The sequence below is a fragment of the Melospiza georgiana genome, chromosome 1 (genome assembly GCF_028018845.1).
Source record: "Melospiza georgiana isolate bMelGeo1 chromosome 1, bMelGeo1.pri, whole genome shotgun sequence".
In the NCBI taxonomy this organism is placed as follows: domain Eukaryota; kingdom Metazoa; phylum Chordata; class Aves; order Passeriformes; family Passerellidae; genus Melospiza; species Melospiza georgiana.
The window spans coordinates 17,297,761-17,319,849 of record NC_080430.1 but is presented as its reverse complement, the minus strand read 5'-3'; the positions used below and the strand labels follow the sequence as shown (position 1 = coordinate 17,319,849).

General features: G+C 40.8%; 1 protein-coding gene across 2 annotated transcripts in view; it reads left to right on the top strand.

Annotated features, from left to right (window-relative positions):
* The first annotated feature begins 898 nt into the window (after positions 1-898).
* APBB1IP (amyloid beta precursor protein binding family B member 1 interacting protein) overlaps positions 899-22,089 on the top strand; it is a 63,839-nt gene continuing 42,648 nt past the window's right edge. For both annotated transcript variants that reach the window (XM_058030750.1, XM_058030748.1), the window contains exons 1-4: positions 899-915; positions 15,351-15,422; positions 17,501-17,588; positions 19,299-19,591. In XM_058030750.1, the coding sequence (XP_057886733.1) occupies positions 15,351-15,422; positions 17,501-17,588; positions 19,299-19,591 (453 nt within the window). In that variant the 5' untranslated portion in view covers positions 899-915. The remainder of the gene's footprint in view (positions 916-15,350; positions 15,423-17,500; positions 17,589-19,298; positions 19,592-22,089) is intronic.

Below are 22,089 nucleotides of genomic sequence, written 5' to 3'. Positions count from 1 at the left end.
ACTTTGGAGCAAAATCTGGAATTTTAATATAATTTTCCAATAAACACAAGGGTAAGCTTACCTGGTGACTTCTCTAAACTGAAGTAACAGAAGGAGGCGATGGTGACATCTTCACCTTTTTTCACTACACTTCTCTGTTATTGCTTCAGATATAGAAGAAAAAAAATCTGCTAAAAGCATTGTTTTGGCAAAGTTGTAGGTACCAAAACCAGGATTTTGAATCAAGAGAGAGTTCTATTTTCACATGGCTTACAGTATGCAAAATCTCTCTTAAACTTGGTGACATCAATGCTTCCAAGGCCACACTGAATTTTCTGACACTTGCTCTTTAAACTTCAGATGGAAACGCCTCGATTATTTTTTTCCTCCCCAACTTTTTATGTAATATAACGCGTTATAAAATCATTCCTACTCCAACAATAAAATCTAAGTACCCTTCAAGGCAGCTTTTTCCAAAGGTACGAAGTGATTAAAAAATGCCATGAAAGCAGTTAGAGAAGTGCCTTGCACGTTAGAGAAGATGTAGAGTCACTAAAGGGAGCGGGGAAAGAAACGCAAATCTGTTTGAAAACCCGAGCGCGCCTGACAGCGCTGTCCAGCCGAGAGCGGCCGCGGGAGGGGAGCGCAAGGGCCGGGCCGGGCCGGGCCGGGCCGGGCTGGGCTGGGCTGGGCTGGGCTGGGCCGCTCGGTGCGGCCGAGGCTTGCCCAGGGGACTGGGGGCCGCCGCCTCTGGCCGGCCTGGGGGCGGAGGGAGGTGCTGAGAGCTCGGCGGGGCGGCCCCACTTCCCTCCGGCAGCGCCGGGCCCCACTGGGCTGGGCTGGGCTGGGCTGAGCCGGGCCGGGTTGGGTTGGGTCGGGTTCGGTCCCGCAGAGCCTTCTCGCAGCCTCCGGAGCCGCCGCCGCCCGCCCGCCAAGGTAAAGCGGGCAGGGAGGGAATGAGGGACCCCCGAGGGCTCCCGGCGGGGTGGGAGGTGCGGCAAAGGCCGCTCTGGCTCTGGGCAGAGCGGGGGGAGCCCCGCAGAGGGGACAGCCCCGCACACGGGACAGCCCCGCACACCGCACTCCCTCCCCGCGGGACCGGCGTGGCCCCGGCGGGCTGTGCGGAACCGTGCGGGTTCGCGCTGGGTCCCGGTGCCGGTGGTTCCCCTCGGCGGGGTTAAGCCGGGTCAGACCTTCCCTGTGCCCCCTCCCTGGGGGAAGTCAGCCGGGGCTTGATCATTGCAAGGCAGGGGTGCCAGATCTTCCCCGAGGCCGGTGGGGATCCCGAGGGATGCGCAGTGCCCCGTTTCAGGGTTAGCGTTGGGAAAGGGAAGGCAGGCGGGAGAGAGCTGCGGACCAAGAGAATACCCCAAGGGAATACGGTGTATTCTCTTGGTCTCTAATCAGTCTTAAACTAAGCGTGTAGAAGGTGGTGGTGTCGTGGCCAAACAGCCAGTACAGACTTCTAAGGAGCACAGTTTACATCTCTCTGCTGGTGGTGGTCTTTGGCCACGTGGTGTAGAAAAACTCTTCTTAGTGTCGCCTGATTCAGAGAGCGTCCATCCCGCAGGATACCCTCAGCTGAATGCCACGGAGAAGTAACTGAAATGCAATCTCCACAAGCTTGGGGTGGTTTTTCAATCCCTCGTGCACCAAAAAGAGAAGTTATTAAATCCATTCATTATCACACTGGGAAGAGGTGTCCGGTGGTGTCTTTTAGGCAGCATACGATCCAGCTGCCTAACGATCTTAACTGTCGTTAAAAATTTGTTGCAGGAATACAGCCTACAAACAAAATAAGCAGGGTTCCACCAAACTAACAGCTTAACTTTTTGACTTTTAAACTTCTCACTTTCTGCCCGAGATGACTCTGGTTCTGTGAATAATTTGGCTCCAGTTTGTCTCTCCCTGTCAGAACTCCAGTTTGCAGAACTTGGGCAGTCATTTTTTCTCTTTGGTTCTAGTTCCTCTTTATGAATTACATGACGTGTGTGTTTTCTCATCTCTTTCAAACCTGCTTCCATCTTATTTCACACATGAAATTTGTTGATTTTACTGTTGATCAATTACCCTGCTGCTGCACAACAGTGCAGTAAACGTGTTTGGGCTGGATGTAGTCCATCTGTGTCATTAGAGACAAACAGGTGAGCCCCAGTGCTCCAGGGAGCTGTGCTATTGACCTGCTCCACCTGTGCAGTCTCCTAATCATTTGTGCCCACTAAATCTACAATTTTTTTTTCTGGTAACTTTGTAAAGAGTATGAATTTTGGGTAAAACTTGCTGTCTAAAACAGAATGTTTCACTTTTTGCTGAACCTCTTCAGTTCTGTTTTCCCCAGTGAGCTTTCTAAGGAGACTATTACATTTAATTGTACTTAATGCTTTGTGCAAGCATTGCTTAAAAATTGAAATAATTTGGTTTGAAATATGGCATACAAATGTCTTTGGGAGGTTGAATCAATGGAATATTACAAATAACTGAGTAGTCCTTGTTTTATTCAGAAAATTATGATCCGTCTGAGAACACAACTGAAAAAATGTACTATCTCTGAAAGGAACATTTAATCATTCCCCGTGACTTCTCTTTCTTTTAAAAATACTTCCTGTGGGTATTACAGACTGTTCTGATGTTTGGAGGCATAATGACTGATGGTTCAATGTAGTTATTGAGTAAATTGTGTTTTAATTGTTCATGCTGGAATTTGTGATTATCAGTGTATAGTATCTTCAAGCAGGGTATGATGCTTTTGAAGTGCTTTTTTATTTTGTTATCAAGTGTGTTTATTACAGCAAAGTTTGATTTTTTGCAGATCAAAAGTCACTGTGTTTGGGCAGTGTCTAGTAGATCACATGCCATAATTCATGTACCTGTAAAGCAGGTGTAACCTTGATCTCTTTGTAATTTACAAAGAGACTAACAATTGGTAATTGGTAGGGTAACAATTTGCATGAAAGAGATAACAGTATGAGCAGATCGGCCTGTTGGATGTTACAACAATTTAACTCAGTACTGAGCCCCAAGATTTCTTGCAGGTAAAAAGATTTACCCAATCCATTAAGATTTTGCTTTTGCTGTGTTTCACCTTTCCTGTTAGAAGAAATGTCTTAAAGCAGTAAGAGGAATAAGAAGCAGAAAGTGTTCCTTCTCGTGCTCTGCCCTAAGTGATGAAGAGATAGCTAGGACTTGAGCAACCTGTGGATGGAGGGATCAGCTATTGCATCTCTTTGGCCCTGAAAAATGTGTGAGAAAACTGCCAGTCTGTAGCACTGCTGCAGATGAGAGAAGGGTTTGCCTTGTTCAGGAGAGGACCTGTCTTTCTTGCAGATTCAGGAACACCTGACCCTTGATAAGATGATCAGGGAGCATGGATTTTTTCAAAAGCATGCTTCTGTTTCAGAGGTTGCTTTACAAGAATGTAGCTGAGTTTTGTTTTCCTGTATATCATTAAGATATCAAGGCCCTTATTCTTTCCTGCTCTCTTTGCAAACTACATGGGTTTTCCTCTCTCACTGACTATTTTTTCCATCTTTGGTTGCAGTATATCTTGATTGTTTTGTTGTAGGTCAGTCTGAGCTGTTCTGATGATGACTTCCCATGGTCAGGTGCTGATCTGGGGTTAAAGTGAAAACAAGATCTCTTATTTGCCTGCAGCAATATGGAAGTTTTAGCCTTCCTTTGGAAGGTCTCTAGTGACAATGGTAACATGCATCCATGCAGACTTTCCAAAGCACTTCTTGGGCTTTAGAGGCAAGACTCTCCTCATCCAGCTGTAGACATGAGCATCTGAGTCACATGAGGCTCTGAGTCACCTTTACAGTCTCTTACACAGAGAGATGGATACTGCTAAACCTTGCTTTGGTGGCATGGTTTTAGGCAGCAGCCATGAATCATGCTCTATAAAATTGTCTTCCTTTCCCTTCATTGTCTAAAAAGAGGTTAGGACAACCACGTCAGATGCAGATCTCATAGAAATGCTATCATATGTCTTTCCATGATTAGGAGTGTTCCGTGGCTCTTGGAAAAACAGGCATTTAGGGCATTTCCTTATTGTCCAGCCTATTGATCCCTAGCTACCCTAGATATTACCAGTAGAGCTACCAGTGTAGAAGATATATGTTGTACTGTGAAAGAAACTGGGTGCTATGTTCTTCTCAAGTTTCTGTAGGACACTTTTGAGCAACTACAGCAGCATATATGTTCCTCACACCCCTCAGTTTCAATTTATTGTACTGCTTTTGGGTTTTGAATGAAAAGGAAGCACAGATGACTTTAATCTGACTTAAAATTTTACTGTGCGAATTCACAAACTAGTTTGGTAATGATAGTTCAAAAAATTTAGGTTTGTCATTAGTTTCAAAGACTTTCTTCCAGTAAAGTGACCTTTCAGATTTGTGGCCTAATTGCTCTCATAATTTTTTGCTGCCAGGAGCTACTCCAGCCTGCGCACAGTTCTGTTTTTTCATGTTGAACATTGATTCAGCATGCTATGAATTTAGGCTCAGATAAATAAGGGCTGAGGTCATTAGAAATATTAGGAGTATTTTGGAGAGTAGATGCACTATGAATCCTAGAAGAAGGACGATCTTCAGTGTATATACTGAACAAATTTTTCTCTGCTGCTCCGTTTAGAAATGCAAACAAAATCATATCTGATAGAAGTTTTGTACACCTCAGTGCATTTCCATTTTTGCTTTCACTCTGTGATCTAAAGGAGCGGATGTACAAATGTGCCATGTGACATCAGTATTGAGGGATAAAACTCTCTGGGTCTGCTATCAGTGATGAGCACACCCTGCATGGTTGGTGTCACTACCAACGGAAAGTCCTCAGTTGTCCTCAGACAATCCATCTGATAAAGGAAATATTTTGGTGAAAATCGCGTCATTGTACTTGTCAGGGAGAGTGAGGAGGGAAGGGGGACAAATCTGCCTTTAGCAGCATTGCTGGTCCATCAAGCATAGAGAGAGTCACTGGGAGGCAAAATCAATCATACAGGCATTCACTGGATGCTTTTGCTGATAAAAATGGCAAATTACCATTCGAGTCCCCAGTTTTAGGCAAAATGATGTGTCTGCCTCAAAGGCAACTCACCAGGAAAGTTAAGAAGCTCAGCAGAATGTTTATTTGAATTGTTGGCATTAGGTCCATGTTGGCAGCAATGAAAATGTGCTTCTTGGTGGCCGTAGTTGATCCATTTTGGTTCTCTCACTGCATCTTCAGGTAATCCAGACTGCAGAAACATTACTTCTGCATCACAGCAAGATTTTGATGTACTTTTGAAGATTTTTCTAGTATTTTCTAACAGTGCTGGAAGGCCCCGTTCCCTCACTTGCTATGGGGATTTCATTGAAGCACATAAATAAGAAGGATTATCAGCCCAAAAAATATTTTTGAAAGGTGATTTGTTTTTTCTGTCTGATTGCAAATTAAAAAAAAAAAAAAGACAAAAACACACACAAAAATACACCGCCAGTCAAATAGACATTACTGTTCTCTTTGCTTTTTGATGAAATATTGTCTTTGAAATATCTGCTGTAATGTGCTTTGCAGGACATAAGTACCTGAGGTAGCCTTGACCAAGCAAAAATATGTGCCAAAACCATGAACACAGATAACATTCACAAATATTTGTTGTGGTCACAGCTTAGTTTTGTCCCTTAGTGACCATATCCTCATGACTGAGGGGAAGGTGACAGACCTAATGTTTGAGAGAGCAAATATTAATGAGCCAGTGGTTTTGGATGCCAATTCTAGGAAGGAATCCATCACAAACTTAATTGCAGTTCTGTCCCATGGGGATTATGTTCTTACATGAATTCCAGCAAAGCCTTTCATATCTGTCATTAGATTGGCCTCTTTCGTCTCCCCTGTGTCATGATGGAGTTGCTGTGACCAGATCAGCATTGTTCCATCCCTCCTCCACTTCTGAGGGAAAAAAGAGAGGGAGGCAGTGACATTTCCTTCTCATGGAAAACCTTAGAGAAATCTAAGAATGGAAATGTCACCCTTCTGGTGCATTTTCTTTTCATGACTGTTTCTTTGTGCAGTTCAGGGCTCTCTGAGTTGTGACAAAGCAACCACTGCCACACCAATACAATGTCCTCTCTGTGGGGACTGCAGGCTTACACTTTTCCTTATACATCTTCATCTGGAACCTGCTGCTTAAAGCTGCCTGTAATCACTGCATTGTTTAGACTGAAAGAAGCAAATTTGCTAGGTGAAAAGTTTGCAGTGAGCCTTGGAATTGTACCTGACACTTCAGTCAGTAGTAAAATGGAGATTTTTTAAAAAATCCTCATTTAATTTTTCTACTACTCACTATGTTACTGAGCAAGATACTTTGGTGAAATATCTATAAATCCATATTAAAGCATTTAATTTTATTTTATTTTAATAATTAATTTATTTGATTTTAATATATGAACTTTGTACTAAATAAACAGATGGATTCAATAATTTTTTTACAAATTCATCCATTTGCTTTACTCTTACTGTGAGAGCATTTTATTTAGTGTCTTCCTTTTTCAGTGTTCCTTTCCCATACCATGTGTGCCATCCCTTAAGCTTTTCTGGCAGTAGTAAGAATATGTGATTATAGGAAAGAAAATGGTGATTTAGAGCTTTTGCCAATGAGAGGTCATAGGAATAAATTATTTGTATGGGGAGACAGTTGTGTCATGGACCTTTGTAGCATATCTTGTATTCACCTAGTGGCTCACTGTGGGAGGAAGTGGGTGCTGGAAAAGCTGAGCCATTGTCTATCCAGCATATACTGTAACTTTTCTTTCCTTTTTTCTTCTCCCTAAGTTTATGCTCTTATTTTCCCTATTCCACACTTTTAACATGTCTTGATTCTTTAGGGAATTGAGGAGGGGAAGGATTTTTCTCTCATTGTACCCCCCTGTATGCCTTCCTCTCTCATCTGTGGGCTTCCTTGTTTACTGCATTCTGCTTGTTAGACAATCTCTTAATGTGGGATCAGCCTACTTCACGGACTGTGAAGCTAAATATCAAAATTACAGTATTGTATTTTGCTGGCAATTGTTTAAAGTACAAGACAGTCTCTTGTTGTCATCTAAGTTCTGGACAGCAGTGTTGGGTAACAGGAAAAAAAAAAACAGGAAGGAAAACATTGCACCAACATCAACAAACTACAGATTATGGGAAGGAATGTGGAAACTATAAATTTCTGTTACTCAGGGTTACATTGCTCTTCTGCTATTCTGCCCTGCCATCATGGCAGATTCTGATACTGAGTTCTGATAACTTGTATGTCTGAAGTTGTCTATACCTGAGTAGAGCTGAAGTAGACATGTTACCAACTCAAAATGGATCAGCCTGGGTAAGCTGGTGGTTCATGAGCTCAGGGGACACACTTCCACCCAGCCTTCTGCCTTTTCCAGGAGAAGATATGTTGGTAGAATGGAAATATTGTTCTTGTGTGCCATTAATCTGGAACAGAATAGGGAATTGGTTTTTTTACCAGCCTGGGTGAGGGCATAGGGCTGGAAATATGTCTTCTCCTACCATTTTATTCTGTGCAGTTTGCCCTGCTTGTATGGCTCATGAGGAGAAAGTCCCCAGTCTGGACCATTCTGCAGTAAATAATTCTGTGACAAAAGAAAAAGAAGATGACCAAAACAGTAGCTGTATTTCTATAATGTTCTTAGACCCACAAGCCAGACTGAAGCACATTGACTGATGTGAGGATACTGTATAAAAATGAACAGAAGTGGCACTGTTTTGATTTCCATAGAAACAATTCCCTTTGGGAGCTGACAGGAAGGTACAAAGTGCAGTTCTGGTACATAGAAATTGCTCCCAAGCTTTCTCCTCCTTGCATATGTGCTTTACACCAGGTTGGTTTCCCCCCACCACCACCTTTCATAAGGTGCTTTTACCTCACAGTTCCCCAGCTGCTTGAGTGTATTTGGGTCACATTTTCTGGAGCCCAGGATCCAGACTGTGTGTGTGCCTGAGAGTTACTGGGGAGAGGATCTTAGTGAGGAGTCTCACACCCAGCCTGCATGCCATATCCCTATTTTGCTAACCCCCTCCTCTGGCCTTGGGTAACTTCTTCCTTACATACTGTGAGTAAGCTTTTAGTCCCTTGTTCCTTTCAGCTTTACTTAAGTGAGCCTCAGTGATCATTCAGTAATCTTGCAATCCTGCCTCACCCTCAGAACAGAACCCACAGCTGCTTCTCCCAGACACCACTCTTGACAAGGCTGTTAAAAAAAAAAAAATTGTGTTTGGGGCAGTGCATGGGGGGAAGGTGGGGATCCATCACAGAGGTGATGGATGCTGAGGCTGCAGCATCTGGAGGATGGCCTACACTCAACATCCTGTGGTGCTTTACCAATATATTAAATGTCTGCCTGTCTCTCCTCACCCCCTGTGTCTCTCTCTCTGAAAATGGAGTACTCAAATATCACTGGAAAAGATGGCATAGGAGTTCCTGTAGTGTTTATTATTATCATCTTGGCAAATAAGCGTCAAATACAACTGCTGCCATAATTTAAGTGAAACAGTGTAGTTTTCAGGTCTGTGAAATCTGGGACTTTTAGACTAATAAAGACTTTTTCCAAAATCAGTGCTCACTGTAGATTTGTTCCTGTCTGTGTATTTCCAAAATGGCAAAAAAATGAACAAGTTTTCAACAGGTTTAATTGTACAAATGACATAATTAAAATTTATGTGAAACATGAGTAGGATCTGTAAGTCTGGGGTGCTTTTATCTAACAATGTTTGTGTTTACCTCTGGGTAGGTGATTCTGGAATTAGTAGAATGTGAGCTCTAGTATCCCATGTTAACATTAGAGTAGGACTCTCTTGATTGTATTTATCTACCACTTTAATGTTAATCCAAAGCCAAATTTCATGTATTTATTATCTAATAAGGATACTTTGCAGTTGTACAGTCTTCCTGAAGCTACTTGTGTTTTAGTGTGTCACTTTTATTCCCTCATGAATGGAGTTATAGCATGTCACACCATCCCTGAGATAAATGTGCAGTGTAACTTCAGCTGCAGATAAGCCTACAGTTATTGGCACACCACATTTCCCAGAAGAATAGTGAATATTAGCAAAAAACTGCTTTCAGAATTATCAGTGTGTGCAAGCTTTTTATTGGAAAATACTGTGCTTATCAGTGATAGGCAACTACGGTGCTGGAAGCAGTCTAATTGCTTTTGATCCATGCTTTTCAAAATATGAGCTAGTGTTAAAGCAGAAGAGAGTTACAGGGCCATGTCATGTACGTAAGAAAGAGGAAAGTCAACATTCTAATTACCAAATCTGATTGTGATTTTGAAACATGGAGGCCAGCTACCATTTCCGTTGTACCAGTCCAAAACTTCAATTTCCATTTGTAGTATCTACTAGAATTAGTAACTGATTGGATCATGTTCCTCTAGGCTGGAGTCTGCAGAGACGGATGTTCTTTTGTACTTTGCTTCATAAAAGTGGGCCTAAATATCTGTTAAGGATTTTTTACTAGATGTGATGACATAGCTGGTTAAGGAACTTCCATCCTGCCTCATTTAGGTATATGAGAGATGTGGGTAGTATGAGATTTTCCTTGGCATCTAGCTGTAAAATCACTGTGAGGAGCCTAGTTAGATCTGTTTCAGACCTGCAGTCCATCTGGCCAGAAGGTTATCCCCAGCAGTGGCTGGCATCATGTACTTCAGAAGGAGGCAAAAAATCTCATGCTGGAAGGTTTGGGGTAACCTGTCTGTCGTGAAAGCTTTACTCTGGTTCCAAATTGGTGGAGTCTTTATTTTAGGTCTTAAATCATGAGGTTCATCATCCTTGCCTGAAGCTCTCTGCTGTGCTAACACTTCTAGCTACAACTGCACGTAGAGAAAACCAACTCCTCATCTTGCTTACTCACCAGTTTTGATGATAAGTTTCACGGTTACACCTTGTGTGTTTCCCTGGAACAGTTATTTGGACTTTCATTTAATACCCCATTGAATTTGTGTTGTATGTCAGGATGAAATAGTGCCTCAGTAACTTTCCCCTAGGTTTTGGTGCATTTTTTTAATCACACTAGTTTCATATCTGCTTTCTGTGACAATCATTTATTCTCTTTCCAGCTTTTCACTTTATGGTGGGACTATGTCACTTTCATCATGCCTCCCTAGTTTTCCTCCATCTTCTCTCTTTGCTGTGGTATGATCTACTTTGTGTAGTTTGTAGTATATAAGGATGAATCTCTGATTTGAGCAATTTACTCCTCAGGGAGTGTCTCTAAAATATTAAAGATTTTTTCATTCCACTCCAGAAAGCATTTAAGCATTAAGCAATAGCAGGAGGTTGCTGTGCTGTTGGTGGTCACCTGGGTAGTCAAACTGTTCATTTTGGTGGTGCTGGTACTCTGACATTTACACTCTGTAGTGCAGAGACTAGGACCTGAAGCTGTGCTTTTGATGTTTCTGTGTGACTTGTCCAAATATATTTCATGTATTTTTATCTCTGCTATTTACGTATGTGGCAGTTTAAGAATAGCAACAATACTTTGAATGTAACGAGTGTGTCTGTAACACACCAGCTCACCAGATCACTAAGTGGGCTGCTTCCTGATACTGTTCATAGCAAAAATCCACTCTAAGTCTTTATCCTCTGACATCATGGGGTTTCTCATTCCTTTTTTGTTGTAGCCCTTTGGTTAAACTGCACCAGCTCTACTGAGTTGCAGAGATGATGATGTTGTCGGTGTTTGCTGCTCAGTTTCGCAGGACTTTGTGCTTTCCCCAGTGCAGAAGCCTTTTTACCGTGTGACTTCCTGTGTAATTTCATTTTCCTGTGAGCAGGGGCTAGCTTTGAGTATTTCTCAGAACAAGATTCTAAAATACTGACAGTTCAAACTCTGCTTGGTATAGTACCATATCTGGGGTTTTTTTTATGTACACTATATGGTCACTTTTTCAGATTTCATTTCATTTTTAAAAAGATTCTGTTTTTTTTTAAAGCAGGGTGAATTTTGTACCACTTATTTTACTCTTCCTGTGGAGTGTTAAAGATTCTATCAAACAATTCAATTTCCGATCTAAATTGGGAAGGTAAAAAAAATTAATAGATCCAGTGGCTCTGCAGGACTTCTGTTAAATAGTAGGGTGAATTAATGAGTCAATATTTATATATTACATAAACTAAAAGTGAGACTCATTGGTAGTTAGAATAGGAAGTTGAAGAGAAAATGTCCCAATCTCTTAGATATGAAAAAGATAGGAGTATTAAATAAAATTTTTTAAAAAGTTTTTTATAGGAGTTTAGTGAAGATTTGAGAATGTGAAAAGGGCAGAAATAAAAAACAAGGAGTACTTTTAAGTGTGCTACTGTCCAGAAGGCATCAGTTGGGGTTTTTGGTGTTTTGTTTTTTGTTGGGTTTTTTTGAGGTTGGGGTTTTTTTTGTTGGTTTTTTTTTTTTTTTTTTTTTGTTTTTTTTTTGTGACAGCCACAATTTCTTCATTTTTTTAAATTCTGTTTTTTTTTTCTCTTCCTTCTCTTTTTTCTTTCTCACTTACATGACATGGCTCTTTAACTTTTTTTCTCTGCTTAAAATCTTATGCATAGTCTGGGAAACAAAGTACTGTTCTGTTTGGTTAGGGTTTTTTTCTGTTTGATTTATTGTAGTCAGTAGTGATTTTAAGAGTTCTTAGTATGAATACAGAATAAAGAAGAACCTGATGGAAAAATTGCAGTAGAGTAGGACTGGGTATGAAGCTCAGTATTCTTCTGGGCACTTTGCTAAATATTTTCCTTTGTTTTGTTAATACACCTACACATTTCACCCTGAATTTCTGGTTTGAATAAGTTCAAGGCTATTTGTAAAATTCAGAAAAATTTACTGATCCAAAATGCAGCAACATCCAACAGGATAATTTGCAAATCTGCAAATTTTCTTATCTCTTTCTTTCTATTGTGGCAGTGAAGTAAAAGAAATGGATATAAGTGGAGAGAAGAAGAGTGTATGGACAGTCTTCTGCAACTCCATTTCATGGTGGACTCATATTACTATCTTAAGTTGTTTTAGCTCCTGGCAAGATCTTTGGTGAATATGTAGAGTTCTTATACTAATTTAATAGATCATTCAATGTATTTTAACAAAAAATTTTTCAGCATTTTTGTTGATTATGATAACAATTTTGTCTTCCTAAACCAAATCAACAAAAATTCAAGAGAAAATAAAATACCAGTACAGGCAGTGGCTTGATGACAACATGACTTTATCTTTTTTGTTTATGTTGTTAATTACTGAAGAGGGTCCTTAGGTTTGATTTTTACCCTTTTAGACAGTTCTTACTACTCCTCATGATAAGAACTTGCAAATGGTTACAACTCAAGTAAATTTTTTGCCATTTTTATATTTCTATTCTGTAAAAATATAGTAAAGGAGGATTTCAGTTTGTCAAAAGAACTTGTATGGGGATCTTTTCCTGAAAGTTGATGTAGCTAGTGCTTAAAAAAATCTACTGGAACTGATAAGATTTCCTTAGAAGATATTTTCATCTCCTAAATCAGAAAACAGGAAAACATAAAATTATTCAGCACTATTTAAACACTGATGAGATACTTGTCAGTATGAACTGCTGTACCATTTTTTGTCACATAACAAACGTATCTTCACTCTGCCTGATCAAATAAGTGCCATTTGATCTAGCCTTTCTATGAAAATTGGTTCTCCAAGTGCCAGGTGTGTAGGAAGCTACACAGCTGTTGATCCAAATAAATGAATTAAGATTCAGTAATGATATGCCACCAGCATACAGCTGAGTCTACAAAACCAGGATGTTGTGTACAAGGCTCTGTGTGAGAAGCGTGATACAGAGCATGAGTGAGCCATCCAGTGTGGATGTGTCAGCTGGAAAGGAAGCAGATAAGTTGACTTTAACTCTCCACACACTCAGTGCAGTGTGATGTCTGTTCCTTGGGCAGAGCTGTACAATTTCCACGTCTGGGCTAGGATTGCCCTCAACTCTGTCAACCACATCCTATTAAAATGTCTTTAAGAGTATCCACTTCCCAAATCTTTAAGTCTTTTATTTCTGGGATATGAAAGAAATGTGAAAGTTCAGTTCTTGGTTGTCTGTGCCTTGTTTAGTTACATCACAACTCTCAGAAAGCAGATACTTATTTTAGGGTTTAGTGACCTTTATTATTTATCCATGGAATAGTTACATGAATCAAGATGCTCTATTAAAGGAAAAACATTAAGACTGAAGAACAGGAAACTTGCTGGTTTTCTTTTCTTACCAGTCTTTATAGTCATTAGAATTGTCCTCAGTTGATTGCTTTCTTGCACCAGCCGGGTTCTCATCTTGTAAGGTGCTGTGGTTGGTTGCCTTTGGCTGGCTACCAGGTGCTTACCAAGGGCTCTATCACTTCCCCTCCTCAGCAGAACAGAGAGAGAAATTACTATGAAAAGCTCATGGATTGAGGTAAGAACAGGGAGATATTTGCCAACTACCTTTGAGCAAAACAGGCTCAACATAGGGAAATTAAATTAATATATTTCCAGTTAATAAGATGGTAGGATACTGCAAAATAAAAAATGAACAAGATCTTCACCCCACCCTTCCCTTCTTCCCAGGTTCAGCTTCACTCCCAACTCTTCTACCTCTTCCCACTCAAGTGGCACAGGAGGATGGGGAGTGGGGTTTGCAGTCAGTTCATAATGCTTTATTTCTGCTGTTCCTTCCTCTTACCCTGGTCCAGCATGGGGACCCTCCCAAGGGAGACAGTCCTTCATGAACTTCTTCAACCTGGGACCTTCCCCCAGGCTGCAGTTCTTCAGCAGCAGTTCCAGCCTGGATCCTTCCCACAAGGTGGAGTCTTAGAGGGGCAGCCTGCTCTGGTGTGGGTCCTTCACGGGGTAACAGGTGCTGCCAGAAAACCTGTGCTCTGTGGGGTCCTCTCCACAAACTGCAGTTCCTTCCAGGAGCCTGCTTCAGTGTGGCACACCGTGGCCCTCATCTTCATTCAGGGCAGGAGGACCTCCACAGGCTGCGGTGTGGAAATCTGCTCTGGCACGGTCCCTCATGGGCTGCGGGGACAACCTGCTTCACCATGGGCTTCACCATGGCCTGCAGGGGAATCTCTGCTCCAGCATCTGGGACATCTCTCCCTCCTTCGATACTGACCTTGGGGTCTGCAGGGTTATATTGTTTATATTTGCCCACTCTTCTTTCACAGCTGCTGTGCAGCATTTTTTACCCTTTCCTAAGGCCACAGAGGTGCCACCAGCATTGCCAATGGTCTCAGCTTTGGCCAGCACCAAGTCTTGGAGCCACCACGAACTCCTGTCGCTGTCTGACATGGGGAGAACTTCCTTCTCACAGAAGTCACCACTGCAGCCATGCCCCCTTATCACCCAAACCTCTTCACAAAATCCAATACAGCTGCACACAACACCAGAGAACTGATAGAACGACTTGCAAGTTCAAAGTTTGGCCCTAGTTTGACCCCTGGTTTTATGTGTTTAGTACCACAATTCTCAATCCTTTGCAGGCTTGAGCCTCTTCATAAAATGATGTTTTTAGTCCTGGTCTCTGGTAGCATTCCATGGCAGATACCCTTTTACACTGCTTCTTTCCCTGCAAAGGAACAGATTTATGAGGAGGAGATTATTACAGAGATTATTAGGAGATTATTAGGATTTTTAGGAGATTATTGCAGGAGCTGTGCCTTCCCCACAGCTGAGCACCGCTGTTGTGGGATCCTGTCCTCACACTGCCCTCTTGCAGCAAGTGCTGCCATCGATGGTCAGGCAGCATGTACCCCTTCTCCTTGTCTCAGTGTGCTTCCTCACATCTCTTGAGATTAGGTAAGACTGCAGTTCTCTCAGTGCAGTAATAATTGAAAGAAAAACAGAGAAATATTGAGCCAAAAAGTTGGTCATGTAACCATAACCTGATAATGCCCAATAAATTCCTGTAGTATTATTCATCTAAGCCAAAGAAAAAAGGCTTTCAAGATGAAATGTTCAGAAATTTCTCAACATCAAGCTTTGTTTCGCTCTCTCTGTCTCTCACAGGCTGCATTTTTTTATGTTTAAGGTACAACCATGGTTTATTAGCAGATGACTTTGTATGAAATGCAAATGATAAAAGGAGGTAGTTGGAACTTCTTATGAGCATAGATCTGAAGTGTGTGTTTTAGCATGTACAGCATAAGGGTTCTGAATTGTTAGTAGATACTTCTAAGGTATAGATTCAGGGTTTTGCAAGTCATGAGCAATTGTTTTAAAGTTATTTGTGAACACAATATAAAAGAGCATTGTGTATCTCCTGTTTTCGGCCATTAGTGGCTTTGAAGTTAACTGAAATGAACTTCTTGTTTGTGATTTGTTTTTTTTTTTTTTTTAGATGGAGCAAACCTGTGATGATATAGATGAAATGTTCAGCAATTTACTTGGGGAGATGGACATGCTGACTCAGGTAAATAATTTTTTTTTCCATCAGGATTAGAAAAGTAGCTATTATGTGTTAGAGAAAAGAGGGAACTATTCTACATTTTTCATGCACTTCCACTCTGAATAAATGCAGTTACACTATTGTGGTAAACCTTCAACTAAATTTCTTTGCTTGAAAGTTAAAACAAGTGGCCCAAAGAATAAGGTAATATCAGTACAGGGTAGGTTGTTAAAGAGATCTAATGCTTGTGAGAGACATTTTCTGGAAAAAAAAAAAACCAAAACAAACAAAAAAAAAAAAAACCAAAAAAAAAAAACCAAAAAAAAAAAAACAAAAAAAAAGAAAAAAACAGCCCAGTAATTTAAACTCCTCTGGATTTGATCCAAAGAAATTAAAGGATTCTGTGAAAGCAGGAAGAGTTTGAGTCTGAATTTTCAGGTATGAATGCTTAGCATACATGGGTAAATGGGATGTAGCCTAAGTGTCAAATGTGAACTTTGGAAATGAAAGCAACATTTTGAATATATGTTTAAAGGATTCTTTAGATATGGCAAAATATTAAGCTGCAGTGAGAGTGGCATTCAAGAATTCATGGAGATTTTGTTCCCAATGCAGAATACACTCTTGAGAGTATAAAACAGCATGAGCCATTTTCTAAAGCTCTAATCATGAAATACTTCCTGTAAAAGCTGATGAAAGGAGAGTTTTTATTTCTAGAAAAAAAAATCTACAAAGAGAATATATTTGTCATATTTTAATGAATGAATGATTGAAAACACTTAAGTTGTCATCTTGGATGTGTGAGTTTGGTTACAGCCCCTGTTTGGAGGGGGTCTTTCTTCTTGGTGAATGCCAGTGCTTGACAAAATAAATACCAATAATTCTGAGGCACAGAACAGAAATTGTGTTTAAACTGGGTGAAAGCCAAGATTTCACATGGTGTTGTTAGCTGTCATATCACAATACCTTGTCCCTCAGTAGCCTTTCTGCTCTTTAGGACTATTTGTAGATGTGCATATTTATTTTATGTATTTATATTTCTGTGGTGGGATTTATGATAATCTCATTTCATTATTATGCCTTCAAAAGAACAAAAGACTGCTTGTGATAAATTTTACCTCCTCAGACTGGGCACAGCTGTGTTACAAGTGCAGTGATGCAAAGAGTGTAAGAGAGTGAGTCTCTTGTCTCTGAGCTCCCCGGTGCACTTCTTGGTGGGACGGGGTGATCCTGAAACTGGGACAGGCTTCTCCTCCTCTCTAAAGTTCTGCCATCACATCTCACATCAGCATGGTGTGGGAGAAGCAGGCAGGGGTGTCTGAAAGCCTGAAGACTTTCAGTTAGCTGAACTGGATCTGTTAATTCCCTCAGACTCTTAACTTTCAAAACAAGACTGTAGATAGTTTTTCACACTTTTTCACCAGTCTATCAGTTCCTAAAGTAAGTGTAAATGATAGAAGCACGCAGAGATACCTTTACATGGTATAACAGGGCTGAAAAAGAAATGAAAATTCAGAATTGGCCTTTTCTGCTGCAAACTAGGAATCTCCATTTACACAGGTTTGCAGTTTACATTGCAGTAGCATGGGGTTTTGTGTGTTGTATTTGGGTTTTGGTTCTTTTCAACCAATAGGAGGAAGCAACAGCTAAGTTTCATTTATATTAGTAAGTAAAGCACTCTGGAAAGAGAATGACACTGTGGCTCAAATGTGTACACAGCTAAACTCTTTCCACACTCCCCTTCAAAAAACCCAGGGAAGCTGAAAATCAGTCTGGCTTTGCCCTCTGTCTCGATTAGAAACAGTCCAGTTCTCCACACCACACCCAGGTGGTGCCTGACAGGAGTTGCTGCCGTCAACGTTGCGCTGAGAAGCAGCAACTCCCTTGCCATGACTGTGACACAGTGCTTGAGCCCTTGTGCTGGCCCTAGGTAGTCTTCCAGTCCAACATAATCTCAGAAACCAGTGCATGCCATTCTGTTATTGAAAAAGAATTTATTTCATTAGACAAATTCAGGTAATTGGTTTTCAAATGTTAATGTAATGTAGTAGTAATTACCATTACAGTATCATCAGATACCTGTTTTTCTTCTACCTTAACAGAGTTTAGGAGTGGAGACTGTACCACCTCCATGCCCCAAAGTGTCCAACAATGAATTTAGCTTTACAGTTGGTTTTAAAGATTTAAATGGTAAGTAGCTGAATGGACTCTTTCTTACCTTTTATACTTGCTTAAAATACCTCACAGCAACAAATGAGAAGAAAATCTTTATATACCCTTGATCAAAAACCCCAAACCAAACAAAAGAACCCTGTTTTGCTGGAGGGGGAGGTATATTTTTGTGTCTCAATTTAGGAAACTTCAAAGGGAACAATTTTTTTGGGACATTACTCAGTTTAAATAGAAGTCAGACTTTTAAAAACGTCTGAGTGTAGAGGAAAACAAACTTGAAAAGTCTCCCAAATAACTTTCTGAAATGTAACCTTTTTAATGTAAGGATTTAACTTGGAGAAAGACAAAGTTCCTCAGTGTGATGTCAGAGCTGCGTAAGCAATTCTGTCCAGTGGAAGTGTCAGCTTCAGCTGCTTCCACTTTTAAGTGCTTATTCTCATTTTGGTTTGCACTGTCTCTTTTGCATGTACAGCTGCTTGCTGAGGCTGTGTGGTAAATCAAATGAGGGGATTTATCTGAGTTATAAGTAAAAACCCTTCCTTTGATTTTGTTTGTGATTGCGTTTTGGATTTTTTGGGTTGTTTTTTGGGGGTTTTTTGGGGTTTTTTGACTGAGGGCTGGTGGTTTGCATTAGCCTGATTTGGTTTTTTCCCAGGATCAGTTCCTTGTTGGGCTTCCTAAAGACTCTATCAGTAAAGAGGGTAGAACTATGTTAATAGAGAGGATCATAAGCCAACTTTCCCACTGTAAAAAAAAACTTATTAAATACTATATTGACATAACAGGGAGAGCAGAGTAAACTGAGATGGCCTAGTGACATGTTCACACTTAGTCTCATGACTATATTATTGAACTATATTAGCATTTTTGAGTATGTAATTCAGTGACCTCCATCCCTCTCAAAATCTCACTTAAATGTTTTCCGAGTTATTTGTTTATTTATTTCTTAACTGGACTCTTTAAAGATATTTAAACCGCTGACTCTGTATCTTTACACCATGGCTAGTTGAAACAACCACAAATTACATGTGGAGTTCTGGTATAGGATTTTATTTTCTACTTTGTCAGAGTAGAAACCAGAAAGAAAAAGTTACAATGTTTCTATCTGGTTTATTAGTCACTTTTAAAAGAGACTTTTTTGTTTGTTCCTTGCTTAAAGGAGCCTCAAAAGCTTATGTCACAGATCACACAATTACTGCTGGTGCTGCAGATGATACCATGCAGTTTCTTGTCTCTTAATATTCTTTGATTCTGCTTCATTTTGAGTTGTAGAACAGCAACAATATATGGAGATACTCTTGATCTAGGCCTCAGTTACAAGGTTTGTTGTGTGTTGTTCCAGAACTTGCTAAGCATTTATGTATTGTGCTTACAGCCTAATGGGAGCTCATGGAATTCCTTGCATTCATATCACTAAGCATGTACCCAGTGACCTTGCTGGATCAGGGCCGTGTTTGTAACATCATAAGGGCCTGAGACTGTGCCACTGGAACTGAAGCTTCCTGTCCTGTTTAGTTTGTATTCCCAGAGTTCCTGGTACTCTGAACTTCAGTGTGAGCAGATTAATGACTGTTTCAAAAGCACTTTTGTTTCTTGAACCCATGTAAAATGTTGTTTCCTTTCCTATGACCATGTAACCATGCCTTCTGCAGTTTAATCTCTGCTGAACTGGAAACAGTGCTTTGCATTGCCCTCACTCTCTGACACATTGTGTGGTTCTCTTTACAGAATCCCTAAATTCCCTAGAGGACCAAGACCTGGATGCTTTAATGGCTGACCTTGTAGCAGACCTTAATGATGTTGAACAGAAAACTTTACAAGCCCAGAAAACTTCTTCTTGCAACCAGCAAAGTGCAGTCACTCTGCCTTCAACAGGCTTGAATGATGACATTTATTCTAAAGTTAGTCCCTATGTTACTATTACTGGACAGCCTGTGGATGATTTGCCCCCTCCACCACCAGACCCTGAACCAGAACTTCCACCACCACCACCACCACCTCCTCCTGAGCCACTTACTCAGGTAAGTCTGAGTCAAACCTTATTTTAAACATTCTTGTCATTTTGCAAGTGGTATTTGGCACTGGAACACCAGTGGATCTCCCAGGTAGATGCATCTTGGGAAGGTTCTGTAATGGTGAAATGTGAATGAACTCTGGAGTGACATTTCTACTGTTGTGGCCTCAGCAGTTTCTGCCTGTTCCTTGACCTATTGCCCATTCTTTCATCTTTCTAATCATCATTTTGATAGCCCAATACAGGCATAATCATTGCAAATGGTTTATTGTAACAGAAATCTATCACTGAATTCTTTTAAGAAGCACTGATCAGTTAATATCTTATAGAGAGCTTAGTTTTGGCATCAGTGCAAAGCATGGCCAGTGATCTCCACTTGGTAAAGATGTCACTATGTGTGTTAATTGCAGTCTGTGCTATTTGTACTGATGAGAAAATTCTGTGGATGTTTCCCAGCTCCATCCCTGGCCTAAATAGGAAAAGCAGTTAATTTGTGGAAAACTCAACATTTGCTAGGTGGCCAGGTCCAGGGACAAGCACAAAGCACAAGAGATACCTCTCGTGGTCCTGACATGGAATTACTGCTCTTCTTGGTTTGCCTTTGAAAGAAAGTAATGGAAACTATCTGCAATAGGGGACAAATGCTCTTAGAAGATGTCAAAGTTATCAGTAGGTAACTATTTATAACTATTTATAGTCATAAATAGTTAGATAGTATATAAATAGATATAAATAGAGCAGCTGGTTTACCTGTATCTAAAATTTCAGACTTACCACAACCTCCTTCATGTTAGTGTTTCTTACAGAGCTGTTCTAACAACTGAAATAAAATGTGATATTTGTAGTATTTTTTTGACATGAGGTTTCAGGGAGGCAGATAATGTGAGAATTCTCTCCTCTCACAGCCCTGTGAGAAGAGAAGGCATTAAAAGAGTGATGCAGCCCCCCAAAAAATGAATCTGAAATCTTGAAATACACAAATATATCTCTTTCAGTATTCATGTTGACAGCAATTATGATTGAGAGAAGGTGTTTACATTTAGGGAATGGAAATATTTTAGGGAACATGAGAAGTGTCACTTGGTTTTGCTTAAAACTGTGGTCAGTTCATTGCTGTTTAAAAGCCCATGTGAACTGAATATGAATCACCTCAACATCACTGCTGCCCCTGGGTTTGGAATCATACAGCAGACATATTTAGCAAAAGGAACAGAAAATTGGATATGTCTGATGACATAAAAAGTGGTTCACTAGATAAAGCTTCATTTGATGCTCAGGGCCTTTCAACACTGTTTGAAGAATGAAACTCATAAACATGGGAGAAGCTTTGCCATTTTTCTGCACCTCAAAAATAATAGTTCACTTTGTGTCCTAAAGGAATATCAACATTTGCAAAATACCAGCTAAACAGCTTCAAAAGCTGAAGTATTTAATGTACCTAGTACAACTGATATAGAAGAGATGCTATCAAGATGAGTTTTATCCATTTCCTTCATAGACTCATGATCTTTAAGGAAGTACCAAACTTCTAAGTAATCTGGTTTGTCAGCTGACAAGTATGGTCTGGAAGGGTGGCTGGTTAGGTGGGCTGAGACTCACCATTCAAGGGCTAGTAAGTTGACATTTGCTGCCTGGTAGCAAGTGGGATGAGCACTGGGGTTTATATTGTTTAACATTTTTGTCTGTGACGTGAGTGATGACATAAAACCCCACCTGCAGCTGTGCTGAAGAAGCTTTTATTTAAGGGCACTGACTGTCAGGGTCACTGGCAGACCTTCAGTGCAAGGGGACTTAAAACATGAGGGCCAGGCCAGCAAAATACTCTGAAACCCAGCAAGGTACAAGGTCCCACACCTGGGGTGTAATAACCATTTGTGCAGTTTGGGAAAGGACAGGCTGAGCAGCAGCCCTGCTGAAAAGGAGATCCTGCTGGGTACCACAGTGAATAAGAACCTTGAGTGAAAGATCATCTCAGCAGAGGAAGCTGGCCTCTGTTGGGAGGAGTATGGCCAGCAAACTAAGGAGTTACTGTTCCTTTCTCTTGGCACTGCTGGAATACTGTGCTATGTGGAGATGCTGGAGTGTCCATCAGAGAGCTGATGGAATGGCCAGAGGCCATCGTGCAGTGATCAGGGGCCAGCAAGGACAGGCTGAGGGAGCTGTGCTTGTCCAGTCTGACAGAGGAGGCTGGGAGTGATCTAATGACAGCCTAAACATACCTGAAGGATAGATGCAAAGCTGGTGGAGCCAAATTTTTCTATAGCAGTGTTAGGTCACCAACATGGAAGGGGCAACAGATAACTTATTGTAGCTTTGTAGTCTCAGAGAGGACATTAGGAAATTTTTTTCTACTTCAGATGGAGGTGTAGCACTGGAACAGGTGATCAAGAGGGATCCCAGATTCCCTTTCTTTGAGGACTTTCCAAGCTTTGCTAGGCAAAATCATGACTGACCTGATCTAATGTTGGTGGCCATCCTGCTTTGGGCAGGAGCCTGACTATGGAC